The sequence below is a fragment of the Pectinophora gossypiella genome, chromosome 14 (genome assembly GCF_024362695.1).
Source record: "Pectinophora gossypiella chromosome 14, ilPecGoss1.1, whole genome shotgun sequence".
NCBI classification, from domain to species: domain Eukaryota; kingdom Metazoa; phylum Arthropoda; class Insecta; order Lepidoptera; family Gelechiidae; genus Pectinophora; species Pectinophora gossypiella.
In genome coordinates this window covers 9,897,490-9,915,158 of record NC_065417.1, presented here as the reverse complement: position 1 = coordinate 9,915,158, position 17,669 = coordinate 9,897,490, and the positions used below count along the sequence as shown (strand labels likewise).

At 38.5% G+C, this 17,669-nt stretch overlaps 1 protein-coding gene and 1 long non-coding RNA gene across 2 annotated transcripts; one reads left to right on the top strand and one right to left on the bottom strand.

Annotated features, from left to right (window-relative positions):
- Positions 1 to 635: 635 nt before the first annotated feature.
- LOC126372895 (uncharacterized) lies at positions 636 to 7,504 on the top strand. The gene is made up of 3 exons (XR_007567235.1): positions 636 to 971; positions 6,090 to 6,260; positions 7,344 to 7,504. It is a non-coding gene; the product is annotated as an uncharacterized LOC126372895 (long non-coding RNA).
- A 2,228-nt stretch (positions 7,505 to 9,732) lies between these two features.
- Positions 9,733 to 16,966, bottom strand: LOC126372858 (WW domain-binding protein 11). Its single transcript, XM_050018776.1, has 10 exons — positions 16,755 to 16,966; positions 16,378 to 16,503; positions 16,099 to 16,196; positions 15,614 to 15,760; positions 15,106 to 15,219; positions 13,774 to 13,929; positions 12,881 to 13,134; positions 11,946 to 12,199; positions 11,041 to 11,304; positions 9,733 to 10,006 (listed from the first exon to the last, which is right to left on the bottom strand). Exons 1-10 carry the CDS (start codon positions 16,816 to 16,818, stop codon positions 9,798 to 9,800), a joined length of 1,686 nt encoding a protein of 561 aa, XP_049874733.1. The 5' UTR covers positions 16,819 to 16,966; the 3' UTR covers positions 9,733 to 9,797.
- Between the last annotated feature and the right edge of the window lie 703 nt (positions 16,967 to 17,669).

Below are 17,669 nucleotides of genomic sequence, written 5' to 3'. Positions count from 1 at the left end.
TGGGGCCGAAGCCAACACGTAGAGGCCCCTTAAGACAGTTTAATCTAAATGTAGTGTATGATCCCACTGCTGAGCAAAGTTAATATCTTGATAAGAAGAAAGAAGAAGAACTGAGAATAATAAGCTGAGTCATTTCCCTCTGTATTCGTTACTATGTCACTTACATCCCGTTCAAGTACGTACAGGTAACTATATAAGTCCGTATGTATGGGTGTTGCTGACATCGTAACGAATACTGAGGGGGATGATTCAGACCATGATTCTGAGTTAATATCAGGTGGAATTTTCCGTCACATTCATGACTTTTTTGTGTTTGTGTTTAATTATTTTCATTTCTCTACTTTTGCGACAGGAAATTCCACTTGATATCAACTCAGAGTCATGGTCTGAATCATCCATATCAGTCCCTCAAAGTTTTCGTTACGACGTTACTAACACCCTGTATGTATAAATGTGTAGGTACTCGTGGACATCGCAGCCCTACCAGTATGAACATCGTCTACATCTCCCCAGCCGCGTGAAACAAGATTACACAGTGTTTACTGTTTCTGTTCCCACAGATAGGTCAATCCGTTAGATAAATGCTACGATAAACATGATCTCGTTAATTTATAAATAACATGTTTACGTTATTTTAAGAGAGCACTGTCTGAGACCAGTGACATTCTTTATCGAGCTGAGTCGACGCGCGTTTCCTATTATAATATTTACCACTGCATCCAATACAAGTAATACATTCATGGGAATACCGCTAGGGCAACGAGCAGAATATGAAATACGGGTCCTTGTAAAAACGACTTGATACAACTTTTCGAGTTAAAACTTACTATACTTTCCTTAGAAATAATTAAATTAATAGTTAAGCGCGTGCAGGAAGGTATATAAGCCGGGATCTTTGTGGATTTATATCTATTGGAAGTAATCTTCAGGAGAAAGTGTTCATGTTTGGCTCCTGGTGATTTAAAGGCAAGGTAAGTTGAATTTAAGTTTAAAGTCGTAACAGCGAAAACCATTTTAAAATCCAAAATTCCAAACCCCCATTGTTTAGCTATTGTGTCTGAAAATCTCGCACGCAAGAGTGCACCTCTCGACATAAGTACATTAATCTTCTCAATATAAAAATTATTTATTATTAGTTATTTATTATTAGTTATTTAGTTTTTTATTATTAGTTAGGGGCGGGCTTTTTGACGAGTGCAGTAAATAGCATTATTTTTGTTAATTATCTAAATTATATTTAAGTAAATAGATGAAATGACAGGAAATAAAAATATTTACTTGTGGATATAAAAATTACATACTTAATCGTAATGATATAACAAAAAATAATTTCCACGTGGAAGTCAAATTTAAAATTAAATTATGTAGGTACTTACTTGCAAAAAAGAACTGGTTTCTCCACGTGCGGAATTAGGTACTCCTTCGCGTGATTTTATTTTTTTTACCCGGTTTTTGAGAACGTGTAGAACTGCTTTACATTGCATATTGGTAAAATACATACATGGTATACATAAACTCACGCCGGGTAGGCAGAGCTACGAGTAATCAAAACAACTCGCAGCCACTGTTGATACGAAGTCCTAAGACGGCCATAGGGATCAGCATGGTCGATAGCGCCCGTAACAATATTGTCCATCATGTTTAAAATGGTGGACGGAAATTCCGTTTACCGGTTAGAAATGACACAATCCGTTTGTCGGATTTTACGACATGCCCGGAAAAACAAGCAGATCGTGTTCTGTTTAGTAGTTCATTGAGCGCAAAAGATTAAGGATCATCTTGTACTGTTGCTAAATGTTTTATAAATGTTTGTATGTTGTGTTTGTGTATAATAAAGTATATTTGATTATGATTTGATGTGATTGTTGTTGTTTTGGTTGTTTTTATTTTTCGGCCAAGTAGTTAATGCCATTTGCGGCAAAGGGTATAGCGAGGTAAGGAAGACGAAATGGCCCCCATGGCCCATGACGGAATTATCATTTGTACTGGTATTGGCACTCTAAAAGAATACGAAATGTAAGGTCGTTGACCCCTGACCTTGACCTGTCTTTGAGATATTCGAGAAAGTTCGTACGCCCGCCGAGTTTTTTCAAAAATTTTTTTCCGATAAACTATAAAAGCTAGAAGGATGGGACCAATTGCGTATAATTAGGGATACTTTGAAAAATATTCTGTATTTTTTTCAGAGTTCTGGTGAAATGACAACTGTGCAAAATAATAAAACAAAATATAAATATATTTTTTTAGTACTGTTCTATTATGTCTACCGCGCCAAAAAAAATATATAATACTCTTTGATTTATATACTTACACCACACAAAAACTGATCAAAATCAAAGAGGCGCTTCTTGAGTAATTATGAATTTACTTGGTGTGCGTACGGCTGGTAGGAACTAATTAAAGAGGTCGTTTTTAGATTAATTATTATAATTACTTGGTAAACATAATTTTAATCATCATCATCACTATTTTCATTTATTACAACATTGATTGCATCATTTGAAAATATTTTCGACAGAATTTCAGCAGGACGTAAAATGCGAGATAGATATCTCGCATGAGCTAAATAATATAATTATTACACTTGCGATATATGAAAATAGACTTGCGAAAATCGTATTCTAGGCAAAAGAAAACCCATTTATGCAAACACGTTTACAATCTGTACTACGAACGGTTTTATAGTTGATTTTGCTGGGCTAATTTATGGTACGGAAAATGATGCCACTATTATGAAGAAAGTGCTACAGGATGCTTAACTTAAAACTCTAGTTCGTAGTACAGATGGTAAACGGTTTGCATAAATGGGTTTTCTTTTGCCCAAAATACGATTTTCGCAAGTCGATTTTCATATGTCGCAAGTGTAATAATTATATTACTTAGCTCATGCGAGATATCTATCTCGCATTTTACGTCCTGCTGAAATTCTGTCGAAAATATTTTCAAATGATGCAGTCAATGTTGTAATAAATGAAAATAGTGATGATGATGATTAAAATTATGTTTACCATGTAATTATAATAATTAATCTAAAAACGACCTCTTTAATTAGTTCCTACCAGCCGTACGCACACCAAGTAAATTCATAATTACTCAAGAAGCGCCTCTTTGATTTTGATCAGTTTTTGTGTGGTGTAAGTATATAAATCAAAGAGTATCATATATTTTTTTTGCCGTGGTAGACATAATAGAACAGTACTAAAAAAATATATTTATATTTTGTTTTATTATTTTGCACAGTTGTCATTTCACCAGAACTCTGAAAAAAATACAGAATATTTTTCAAAGTATCCCTAATAATACGCAATTGGTCCCATTCTTCTAGCTTTTATAGTTTTTCGGAAAAAAATTTTTGAAAAAACTCGGCGCGCGTACGAACTTTCTCGAATATCTCAAAGACAGGTCAAGGTCAGGGGTCAACGACCTTACATTTCGTATTCTTTTAGAGTGCCAATACCAGTACAAATGATAATTCCGTCATGGGCCATGGGGGCCATTTCGTCTTCCTTACCTCGCTATACCCTTTACAGTCACGTCAAAAAAAATTGTTTTTATAGCACTAACCGTGTTAGAGCTGGGGTTCAAGTCCCGTACGAGTAAGATTTTTTTGAATCAATCAATCAATAATACGATTCGGTTTTTTTTTTCGATTTAAATTTTCTCTTTATGACATAAAACAGCATTATCTTCTGCAATGTTCCGATTATCGAAACATCTCATCTATAATTATTACGTAAATACTACCGTAGATACCTAAATACTTATTTAGTAGGTAGTACAGAGGTTAGGTAAAAAACTAACTTTAATATTTTACTTTGTTTGTACGTACGGTCGTTTATCAATCAAAACGTAATCTTATGAACCCAACTCAGCGACAAGTAGGTGACACCAAAACTTTCAAAGTAAATATTCCAAAAAATACTCAACTCATTGATAATAATAGGTATGATACCTACTCGTAAGTGTCTCTCAGTGTTTACTACTGGAAAGCTAGATGCAGGGCCGGAACAACCACGTGGGGCCTGTAGGCCATCTAAGTCTTTGGGCCCATATACAGGGGTGGATCCAGATTTTATATCAGGGGGGGGGGTTACCAGGTCGCAGACAACCTACCTCCGTAGAGAATTAGACAGGGGTTTATATAGGGATTACATAGGTCATGAACTACATGACACAACCCCCCCCCCCTCCTCCTCCTCCCCCCTCCCCCCGGATGCGCCAATGCCACTTTTACACACTTTATATAGGTACCTAACAAAATACAATACATAAGCGTCAAGCACCTTCTCCTTTTTTAAACATAACATACGCTTACGACTATACATATATCCCAATTGGGGAAGTGCTGGTACCTTACCAATTTTGTTCTTTTTATTTTCTTTTATAATATATTATAATGTACATTTCTATTTCGGTTTCTCTCTGACCCAAAGGTTACTTGGAAGAGATTGCTACACAGCAATAAGGTCGCCTTTTGTACGACTAATACTTGCGTAGATTTAAGTACTTAATATTTATGTTTTTTGTGCAATAAAAAATATAATGTATAAGAATAATATAATCATTATAGAAACAGTTTCTTGGCAAGGCTATTAGTTGAGTACTAAGATAGGCCCACAAGTAGTTTCAGCCCAGGGTCCCACAAATTCACGATCCGGCCATGCTGGTACCCACACCTCACCGAGCTTATTTTTTGAAGTCTGTTAAAAATATAAAAAACAACGCATACCATTTTGTTAATTATCATTTTGGCAAAACCAATCTTAGGTCGCATTGCCTAGCCGATGCGGGGTCCCAGACAGTTACCCACTCTGCCTAACTGATAATCCTGCACTGGTGAAATGTTTTATCACATTTTTCAATGAAATACCACAACTATTATGCTCTCTTCGTGATAAACATTTATGAATGGTTTATATTTATAAATAAATGAGTCTATGCACATTTAACATAATGGATGCCCTTCTTGGGTATACAATGATGCATTATGTAGGTACCTATAGGGTAGCTGTCACTGATACAGACCACCATTCTCTCCAAATGTTGATCAATCCAGTCTTCTTCTTCTTATCGTGTGGGTTGTGAGGTGGAATACCAACCTCATCAACCCTGGTGTCAGGGTTATTACAGAGCCGCCAGAGGCCCCTGACATGACTCAATGCAGTGTACTCGCTTTTATTGTTAGGTCCTATTAGTCCTAAAACACAGGTACTAGGTTTTAGGCTCCAGCCTCTACAAAGATTGCCTTGTAAAAAATCTGACAAAGTAAAACTAATAGGAAAAGCGAAGTCTTACTATTCAGTAAGTCTATTGGGAAGGAAACAGTTCTCAGTAGTTGAACTGGTAAGACTACCGGGAATAGGTATACTTACTTACTATATAGGGTCGCTGTCACTAGTACAGTCCACCATACCTATTTTAGGGAGTGTGGCCACGGTCGTAATAGTTTACTAATACACAAGTGTGGTTGCAAGTGTCTTACGGGGGTGGGGGTTACGAGAAGGGGGAGGGGGGAAGATTGCGGGCAATTATGTTTCTCTAATTATTTAATTTCTGCCTTTATACCTTATACTTTATGTGGATTCGCCTCAACATTAAAAGTTGAATGCCTCAATAAAAAGAATAAAATTGCAGGCGGGTCCAGACACAGACCGCATATTTATTTTCCTTTTTCCTTCCCAGCTCATCCCTATCATTCATTATAAGTAACCAATTGTAACGATAAACACTAACACAGTTGGTTCGCCCATTTTAGACGGCGATACGGCTCACCACCTATCACGTTGGTCTAACAGAAAGCGACGTAGGTACTTAGTTCATATTATTGCGACGGTTGTACTTCAGACTATCCCAATTGGGATATAGTCGTTAGCTTATGTTAAGTTACCTATAACTAATATTACGCTACTCAGTTACTTAAAAACACTTCTTGGTTTTCTTTTTGTTTTGTTTTCTTTTTTTCTGTGTATTGATTTCCGTGTGGTTTCTGTCCTGTGTTGAATGTAATGTAGGTACCTGTCTGTCTGTGGTGTCCGGAAGTAATAAATGTTTCTTTCTTTCTTTCTTTAAAAAGTACTTATTCTTTACAGGGTCCCACAAGATGAAGACCAAGTACTTCATACTGTTCGTGATGATGATATACAACCATCAAGTGCTCTCGCATATTGTGACTACGTTCCATAGTGACCTGTCACTTTACCAGTGCATCACTTCACTCCAGAACCTGATTGGCGCAATATGCCCTAATTACTACTCGAAGGGTAAGCATTAACAAACAAATGCCATGTAATTAAAACACAAAATAACGGGTACTTACCGCGTTCAAAGCAGGGATATGAGACTCCCGATATTTCGATACTGTTGCATTGATTGATTTGAGATTTTTTTTTCATGGCACTTACAATAGTGCCGAAATATCGGGAGTCTCATATCCCTGCTTTGAGCGCGGTAAGAACCCGTTATTATGTGTTTTAATTATGATAACCGCGTAAACTTAAAACAAAATGCCATGTAGATACATAAATTCACTCTCATGCCTATTTCCTACCGGACTTTTGCCTAAAGGCTATGAAACTCCATAAATCAATCAATAATTCTTTATTGCACAAAAAACGTTTAAACTCAGGACACGTACAGACGAGCAAAATAAGCACAATAGGCAGCCAAATTGCTAAACAGCAATTTCTGCCACGCAACCTTAACCATCCCACTTGCGTCAGACAGAGTAGTGCGGGGCGGAAGGCAAGAGGGAAACCACTGCTCTATTTTTCCCTAAAAAAGTAGCGTGTAAAATGCTGCACCGACAAGAGCGTGGCTCTTAAATTGATGATGATGAAGCTTAACCATAGAATAAGGAATAATACTATGTATCAGTACTTATCGAAGCAAATAGATTAAAGTTAAGACATACCCCGGACACTTCATACAAACAACCTCGACTTACACAGACACGTACTACACATTGACATTATCGTACACGCGCATCTATGTGTCTGACGTCGGACACCATACGATTCAAGTCTAAACTATGTTCGAGGGATGGAGGGTTTGGAGGGGGGTTAATCCTAGCTCAGACGCCGATGGGGAGGGGAGAGTTTCCGTTCTATACGTAGTATTATTCCTTATTCTATGGCATCGCATGACGTCATTATTTTCGTATTATTATGTTGGCAGTATGATATGCTCGACTCCAGTGAGTAAAGATCTCAAGTTGGAAACGTAAATGTCAACTTAAAATAAGTACCAAAAGGCTGAATCGAGTGGACGAAGAGTAGGTACTTATCGAGACCTCGCCTATAAACCTTTGTCCATTATAAGTGTTAACCCATTTCCTTTTTTTGCAGAACAGTACAACAGCAGAGAGAGGCTTTCCAAAGCCTGGTCATTAGAAGACATGAAAACGTGCTGCATTCAATCCTGCTCCATCGCCGAACTTCTGTCCATATGTTAATTAGCCAATGCTCTCGCCTCATGAATACATACTTAGTAATTATTATTTAGTATACAATATTAATCTCAAGCTACGTGTGTTTTCTTTCAAAAACAACAGCGCTTTTTTCTCTACATAACATAACAAATACTTTACTGCGCAAATAGGAAACACAAAACTACGTCAGCGATCGAGGGATGGTAAAGTCGGCCATCAACAACTGACACGAGAGTATTGTCTATCAAAGTTTAATAAAAATGCTGGACAAGCGGTCCCTCACTGATTCAGAAAATAAGTGTCATTTAAGAAAAATTGTGTCATGACGAAGGCCACATTGAAGCAATTCACCTAAAAAAGCAAGGTTGCTTATTTATTGACATTGCGCAATCACTTTTAAAAGTAAGCGCAAATGTCAAATTGAAAATTGCTTTGATACGGCTTTAAGACCAACAGTTCGAGTTCGTCTTTTTGTAAGTTCCTTTTACTTACTTTATGACTATTTATCAATCAATCAATAATACTTTATTGCACAACAACATTATTATACAAAGGACATAAATATACGAATAAAACATAAGCACAATAGGCGGCCTTATTGCTAAACAGCAATTTCTGCCAGGTAACCTTAGGATGAAAGATTATACATTGGAGCACGGGCTATTTATCATATCAATGCTATAATTTACTTAAGATTCTTTGGAATTACTTTTAGGGAAAATGACCAAGGTAGCTAGCGGATGGAAATGCACGCCCGTACCACTAACACACACCACACCACGCAAGAATAAGTGTACACAAAGCTATACGCATCGATAATCAATTTATTTCGAGACTAGTTCAAATACGACTATACGTAGTTACATGCACGCAATGAGATAACATAACACATCAATGGATCGAAGTAACGCATGTTAAATAGCAACACTATTGTCATGCTGTCGTGACCTTAGAAAATATACAGTCGACGGGAAATTCCACTTAATATCGTCTCAGAATCATAGTCTGAATCATCCCCCCTCAGTATTCGGTATGATGTCACTAACATCCTGTATGATCAAATAAAACTTTTTGTATCTAGTAAACATGTTACCTCGAATAAAAAATCAAGATCCTTTGCCCTGCAGTGGGATAGACTAGCTAAAATAAGAAGAGGTAACGAAGTTCTTTACAAGTCGTCTGACTAGTGCTTTTGCGTAGTCTCTGATAACTAGCCAACGTAAAAGAACATTATCTTAAGAGCAGTTTTCACTAACACAGTTAGCTCGACCATCTTCTTCTATCGTGTGGGTTGTGAGGTGAATTACCAACCTCAACTCCTGTGTTAGCGTTACTATTGAGCCACCAAAGGCCCCTTCATGGTCATCTGATCCCACATAAAAATCGTCCCGCGGGCTGAATGACCCCTTTCGATTTTTTGCGTGGGTGAGTCGTTCCACCTGTCTGGACAACTGAGCCCGCGGGTTCAGTTGACCACTCTCTACCGCTAAAGGGTCTACTTAGCCCGCGGGTTCAGTCGACCACTCTCTACCGACAACAGAACAGATTTTTATATTATGAGCTGCATAACTTTAAAATTCTATAAATAATTTATAATGCATTTATATCACAAATCCTTCAAATTAGTATCTCAAATTAGTCTATTTTACAAAATAAAAATGTTAAAAAAAACATTATTTTTTTCTTATCAATGCCCGTTGCCCACTTACCATCAGATCATCCATAAGCTTGTTTGTTTCCTTTATTGTCCAAAAACAATAACCATCATTAGATGGGGTAAGCAATGTAATGTAAAGGCCATGCCAGGATAAGCTAAGTGAATCTGCCCCCAGTGAGTTTTGGCTTGTAATTTTTTTTATTGATTTGCCTTTCTATTAGTATCGAGTATAATGAACTTTAGCTCAGTGTCAAAAGTTAACATTTAGATATCACCAATTATAAATCTGTGGGCCGAGTAGACCCTTTGGTTGAATGTAGTAGTCGTCTGAGCCCGCGGGCCGAGTAGACCCTTTAGTTGAAAGTAGTAGTCGTCTGAGCCCGCGGGTTGAGTCAAGTCCACTCACCCACGCAAAAAATCGAAAGGGGTCATTCAGCCCGCGGGACGATTTTTATGTGGGATCAGATGACCATGAAGCCCCAAAGGCCCCTGACATGGCTCATTTGATAGAAGAAGACGTTGGTCTAACAGATAGCATGAGGTGTGGGTACTTAGTTCATCTTGCGATGTATGACTCCCATTGGGATATAGTTGTAGGCTTATGTACATGAACCGCGGGATGTGAATGAACAGTAAACAAAAAACAGTGTAGAATAGTCTTAAACTCTTTATTCCTATTGACTTCATCCGCATTATGTACATTATAATAATATCCTATAAGAGTCCTTCCATTTCCTTCATGAACTGCATGTACGCGTCGTCTTTGCTGGGCGCCTGTTTGGGAGCCTCGGCCTGTCGGTGTAACGTCGACTTCACGGGCTTGCCTTTCTTGTCCTCGCGCTTCACTCGCAACGCACTTGGCACGAATCTAGTGACGTCAGCAGACAGATTCCTGATTTGAGGTTTCGCTGATATCGTTGCGCCTGGGGAGAAATAATAATGCTTAGGTATTTAATCCTTTGGTATTAGTCTCTTACCGTAAATATAACATAAGCTCACGTCTATATCCCAATTGGGGTAGTCAGAGGTACACGCATCGCAAGTTAGTGTTTACCGTAAATATCATCGCTCTAGCATTATCCCGTTATTCACAGGGTCCACTTACCTAACCTGAAGATTTGACAGGTCCAGTTTTTTACAGAAGCGACTGCCTGCCTGACCTTTGGCGAAGGGAAAACCAGCCAATACAGATTAGGTCACATACCTCCGAAAATGCATTTTCGGGAATGTGGGTTTCCTCACGATGTTTTCAGTCACCTCTGAGCACGTGATAACCATTTATAATCCAAACATGAATTCGAAGACAATTCGACAATCATTGGTTTAGGCCTGTGCTGGATTCGAACCTGCGACCACTAAGTGAGAGACAAGCGCTCTACCAACTGGGCTACTAGAGCTCGAGGTGTGTTATGTTAAAGTTAAAAATGTATAGTGACAGATTACCAGCCGTTGCCTGTAGCAAATCCATTACTACATTACATCTAATTAAGTTATTGTCAAATAATGTGATGATTATTATAAGTTATAAATATTTTACGTAACTTGGCCTTTATCAAGTCAAGAGGGTAAAAAATATTAGATAAAGAATCGTTTTGTTTACAAAATAACTTGAGATGGAACGGCTTCGGAATTTTTAGAGAAAACTATTGTGTTACATTATCACTACTAGTATACAGGAAATAATATTGTACTACCCTTCGCCAGAGCTGGATTAAATTGACAACTGTCCGAACAGTGCATTTTCCTGATGTCTCTTTCGCACGAATCTGTATTTTTTGTAGACTAACTATTTATTCTACTGGCGCCGATACGGGCAATCACCAAAAAATTTTAACACAATTTGACAGGACTAAAACTATCTCTTTCTTTCGCTTATTGTAAATGAAGGAAGATACTAGTTTAAGAGTTGATAAATTAATAAGGTTGCACTTGAATTAGCGTCCCATTGTTTACTGACCTTGCGGCCCATCCTTCTTCGGTAAGAGCTGCGGCGCAGCAGTGAGCACAGACACGGGGGGCATGGCTTTAGGCGGCGGCGGGGGGACCAGCGGCCGCAGCAAGCGCGGAGGGGCCCCCGGCGGCGGGCCCGGGGGCCGCAACATGGCGCGCGGCGGCAAGCCTGGCGGGGGACCTGGAGGGGCACCCGGCCGACCTGCCGGCGGGCCTGGAGGCATGCGCAGCGGAGGAGGGCCCATAGGTCGCAGAGGGGGCGGCCGGAGACCTGCAATATTGAGACATTCTTAATGCCTCATTCTTGATTAGCCAGCTGGCTGCTTTTCAAGTCACTATCTACAAGGTCCACTACCGGGTTAAATAAAACATTATTGTTTGCCGAGTAGACGGTTAATTTTGTATAAATACAACATAAACCGCCTTTATTGCGGCCTACTGCTGGGCACAGGCCTGTCCTCAATCAACTGGAGTATGAACTAAGTATGGAGCACCAACCCGCAGTGGAGCAGCATGGTGGAGTACGCCTTTAGTATAAGTCATTGGCATAATAATCCTTGGTAACACAAGGAGTTGAGTGAATAAAAACTAACCTTACATACTAGTTAACTCAGGAAACTAGACAACCGAACCGTCTTGCCGTGAGGTAGAATAGAATAAAGGTTTATGTCAACACAAAAGTTACAAATATAGTTAAAATTAAAACCCCTTCTTCTATAGTGTGGGTTGTGAGGTGGATTACCAACCCATCAACCCTGGTGTCAGGGTTATTAAAACCCCAAATATGGAATTATAAGATTACTCATATAAGGACATACAGAGTACAGGAGAGGTGCGAAATCGACCAATCACCGGAAGGTAGAGAGCGTCTTCTATCCGTTTTGGTGGCGGCCCTTGTAAAAAAAACATCACCTGGTGGCATAAGCGGGGGCGGCATCTGCCGCATCTCGGCACCGGGTGGTTCCAACCCAAAATCGGGCGGCAATTGTTGCGGTTGCATCGGCATCGCCATCGGTTGCATGGGTGGCATGGGTTGCATGGGTTGCAGTTGCGGTTGCAGTTGTGGTTGCGCTTGTGGAGGTAGCATGGCGGGTGGTGGTCCGTTCTCGTTCTCGCTGTCCGAATCGCTGTCTCGACCGGGCGCTGATCTCTTCAGTGCGTTTAATCTGAAGTAAGAAGTAAAGTGTGTTCTTACTTCTTAAGACATGCTATTGCAGACAGTGAGTTAAAGTTACAAGGATATTGACCCCGATTCCTGCAGACATCTCCTAATTTTATTTTAAGTTATACGCGTCATTTTCTTATCCGCCGAAAAGGAAAGGGACGGATGATTGTCAATTTTGAAACGTATTAATAACCCGGGCGAATAAAATAGGCATCTCGCTGGTATGAAATCTGTTTGACGTGCTGTCTACTTAACTCTGCCGGGTTATTGGCCGATGTAAAATTTTTAGACGGTTGTTTTAGATTTCTGCTTAAAATTGACGTGTGTTCTATAAATTTTATGCCTGTCGACTTAACATTTAACATTTTTATTTCCTAACCTAGTTTAAGAATTTTGTGTCGTGCAATAGGGTATTTGACTACGACAAAGATAAATTATAAAATGCTAATCTATAAATATAAACTAGTCTAAGATAATCAAAAATCAATCTTATTTTACTTTTCGAGTTGAGTTTCGATGAGTACGACGTTTGACAGCTTTTATTGATGACGTCACAGGACAGTATTTCCACACAAACTCCAAACAAAACTTTCGTATTGGCGTTTCATAAAAAGTGTCTCGTTTATATTAACTAGGTTATCAAGTAGCCTATAATTTGAAGACCTAGATAAAGTAACCATACCTGGCAGTCAAATCGGCGCGTCGATCTCTCTCCCTCTTCCGATGTACCTCCTCCATTTCCTTCATAAAGTCGTCTATATTCTGCCCAGAGAGCGCTAACATCCTCTGTTGAAGCGAGGTGGGTTTAGGCGCGGCTGTTGCCGGCTTGGGTGAAGGAGGTCGTTCTGGTAAGTGTTCCTCGGGTATCGCTTCGCCGTCATAGTTCTCTGTTGGCTTGGTTGGGGCTACCGGTAGCGGTACTTGGGGGGTTGGGGCCTGGAATTGGGTAGACCACTGCGTCAAAGATAAGTTATAAAACGGTGCCTATTCGGGCGCACACAAACTTAACCTAATTTTGTTTTTCGAGCTCAACTAGTGCCGTCCTGCACTTACAAATCTTACTATACGTACAAGAAAGAGAAAGAGGTAGTTTTAGTCCTGTCCAATTAAAATGAATTTGGTGGTTGCCCAAATTGACAATGGTGCCATTGTTTATCTTTAAATAGAAGCCAGTCGCAAATAATTAAAAAAGATTCCTATTTATCTTGACTTAAATAACCATCTCCGTGATGTAGTGTTCTGCGGAGCTTTTGGTTTGCAATCAGGTTCTAGGTCAACACCGAGAGGTGGGGATACTTTCAAAATCATTTTGTGAGGTGATAATGAATGGTTATACCTAATGGTTATAATGGTTACAACACAATACCCCAGATGACTTTTTGGATATTCTTCCTTTACTATAATCTAGAGCGCCTAAATATAGTCAAATGATTCGCTTACGTCAATCAATATATTTTTATTCTACTCTAAACAACAGCAAAGTTAAGCAAAGCAAAATAATACAGTATTTTCTTGGTATGTCACTTTTGTCTGTACAAAAATAAATAAATAATACACAAAATTCAATCCACATACAGTTTCTCCAGGCGGGCCCTCATCTGGCATGTCGGAGAAGCGCAGGGACTTCCGGTCGCAAGGTTTGTCTACTTTAGAGGCTTCTAGCAGCAGTATCATGAAGTCTGGCGGCGGGCCCGGAGGCACGCCTGGGGGCTCCACGCCTTGTGGGCGCTCCTGTGAATGGTATACTAGAGTCAACAAAAGGGGAGTCACTCTGTTAAAAAACACCAACATCAATATTTGTATGTATAGCCTATGTCACTTTGCAGTTTTTCTTACCAAAGGTGAACGGCTGCGCACATAAATGCGCCACAGGAGCCGCACGCGCCGAAGTCATCGCATTTTATAAATCTTTGTATGAAATCGTAATCAACGTCGCGCACCCATCCGCGCCGCACGACACGCATTTTGGAGCAAAAAAGCGATGACTTTGTCGCGTGCTGCACCTGCGGCGCATCTATTTGCATGGTCACCTTTATAAGGTATTTGACTGGCTCCACGATAAAATTATAAAATGCTAATCTAGAAATAGAAGTCAGTCTAATATGACAAAAATAAATCTCATTTCTCTTAAGGACTTATTTTCGAATTTAAATTTAGATTCAAGAAATAGAAGCCAGTCTAATATGACAAGAAGTCGATAAAAATAAATGTCATTTTTCTTAAGGACTTATTTTCGAATTAAAATTTAGATTGTAGAAATAGAAGCCAGTCTAATATGACAAGAAGTCGGTAAAAATAAATCTCATTTTTCTTAAGGACTTATTTTCGAATTTAAATTTAGATTCTAGAAATAGAAGCCAGTCTAATATGACAAGAAGTCGGTAAAAATAAATCTCATTTTTCTTAAGCACTTATAATTAAGAATTAACAATGAATATGCCATTTGACTGCTTTTATTGAAGATGTCACACGCCAGGAATTCAAATAAAAATTCTACAGAAAATTTTCGTTTTGATGTTTCGTAAAAAGTATCTCATTAAACTAGTGGTCAGTATTCATTAAACTATTCAACCCGTCTAAACCACACTTGGAAGGTTGGGGTTTACTGGGTGTTCGCCCATATGGATACTACGGAAGCGCGCACCCTGCGTGCGAGTTGGTCGTCGAATATTCGCACGTTAACGTAAAAAGCAAATTCGTATCCAAAACGCGACCGGCCTATTTTCCAAGCTGCTTAAGCCCGAAAAGCAACTAAGTTCTATAACAATCATTAGAAAGCTCACTTGACTCAATTCAATTATGATTATGGTGGCTCCTTTAAAAAACTGTACTGTGAAAATAGGAAGTCAGTATCCAAACAAATTGAATGATCTACGTAATAAAATAAAATAGACTAATTGTTCTTACTTTATATGCAGAATCCTTTTTCAATATAGGTTTGACTGGCATGTTGGGGTGTGTGCTGTCCACAGGTAGAGGTATTTGTGAAGGCATATTGCCGTAAATTAGATTTTCAGGAACCTGAAAAAAATGTACACTTTAAAACATTTTTCACTCACCACATTGGTCTAACAGAACTCTGAATTGAAGCATGGGTGCTCATCTTGCGATGGATGTACCTCTGACTAATCCCAATTGGGATATAGTTGTTGGGTGCAGTAGTCATCACTAATTGAAAAGCCACGCTTTTGTCGGTGTAGCATTATCCATTCTTGTCCATCAAAACCAATTCCTTTACCTCCTTATAAGACACGACATTCGCCTTTTCTTTATTGTTCCATGTAAGCTCTTCTTGGTCTTCCCCTTCCTCTCTTTCCTTGTAGCTTCCCTTCTATGATGTTTTTAATAAATTCGTCGTGTCTTATAAAGTGCAGTAGTAAAATAGAATAATTGAAACATTACTAAGTAAACTTACTTGTAAAGTAGGTAACGGAATATCATCAACTTGGACGGACTGTGCATGTTTCACAGATTCATAGTATGATATTAGATGTGCACGTCTCTTTTCATACTCCATTTCTTGACGCTTCAACTCTACCCATTTCTCTGGTTCATCTTTATCCTGTAAAATAACAACCTTATAGTTCTATGATACAGATTTTTTTATTTGTCACCATCAACACCATTCAGCTGATTTGAGAGCTAAAAATAAAGAAACAAAGCTTAAAAAATGGCTTTAGAATTAGCGTAACTTTTTTCGCTTACATACCAAATTGCTCATAAACAGCATTTTTTAAATTAGAATAATACTAAAGGTGTTCACTTTTAAAACAAGCATTCACCAGCTCAGTAGTCAAATAAAAGAAGATAAAAAGAATAGATCTGAAAAAGTTGTTTACTATACAAGATGTGATATTATGATAATTTAAATTATTATTTTACCTAATCTCAAATACTTACATACATCTTGAGAACTCTGTCAAATGTTTCTCTCAACTTTTTCCGCTTTTCTTTCAGCACCTTTTCATTAAGCGGAGATGGTTGTAGTACATTATACTCTGAAAGATTATTATTTATATAAATTCATGATCTAAGCTAAGCTATGGCTAAGCATTCAGTGTCGTGATATATGCCAGACTGCTATGGTATGCTTGACAGCCGTCCAATTGTTTTAAATAAAACTTATCAGCCCATTAGTGGGATGTATGTGAGTTGGTGTTTTATAAGAAATATACAAACCCATTTCATCTATTTTCTGAAGCTCCTCAAGTATCTGTGTGGGATCTTTCATTTTAAGTACTGCTGCTCGGACCATTTGCCTTTGCCTTTTGTTTTTCTTTAGTTCCTTTTTTCTTGCCTCTTTTCCTGTAAGTAAAAGTTAGTAACATATTTTATGGAAGCTATCACATGAATTAGAGAAGAATAATGTCCAGTACAAATGAAGAATGTAATACTATAATAATAAACAACCGATATATAACCTCTAACGAAAATTATTTAGCTAAATAAATGCCGGTTCAGTTGCGAAGGCACATGCAAAAGGTAATTATCATATTTGCTAAGAAAATTACTGAATATAGAATCTAAATTTTCAAAATGTAAAGAATAATACATACTCGCTTGATCAGTCGGATTCATATATTTCCCACTTTTAGTGGTATTTATTGAGCGGCGCCCCATTTTTGCTGTTTATTACGATAGTAGCTCGAGAACAGACACTGAAATTATCCTTTAAATAAATAAAAATTTGCTTAATTTCGCAAAAACCTAAAAGCTTCGATTCGATCCTCCACAGTCCACATACAGCGACAGGGGGGGAGGGACTACGGGGAGAGAGGATGAAATTTGACAACTAGTGATGCTTGATTAACGGTTATCGCATTGACTAAATAAAATCGATTAAATCGTTTTTTTTGGTAAAAAAGGAAAGAAAAACTAGAAGCTCACAAAGGCGGCAGCACTGTTGAGTGTTCCTAAATTTTGTCAGTTCTTCATACCGTCCAGCTAAAATTCGTGATAATCTGAAGGATGAGTTACGAAAAAAAGCAACCAGTTGGAAAAAGCAGTTTTGTTTGAAAAGAAGTCTTTCTAAGTTTTCATCTTGCCGATCTTTCGGGAATTAATAATATAACACTATGATTTTGCAATAAAATGCTGCACAACGGGCATAGTGTTAAAATTAAATTTACGAACACCCGACAGTACCTACACCTGATGAGAGAAATAGGCAGTTTTTATCCTCATTCCAGGAAACACAACAACGTGGTTACTTAAAACTAGATGTCGCGTGGTTCGCTCGCAGCAAGCTGCTCGCGTGTCCTGTATTAGTTCGAAGCTTTTTCCCGCCATTTATTTACCGCGATAGAATTTGACCAAGACTTGAATAGGTCTCGTGAAATCAAAAAAGTTCTAGGTGCTATGGTTTTGCCAGGCCGTAGGATGACCCCTGATGCGGAGCAGTTTTCCAAGATGACGTTCCGATCATCAATTCTACCTCTGAGACATTTTCTGGAAAAACAAAACTTTGTATG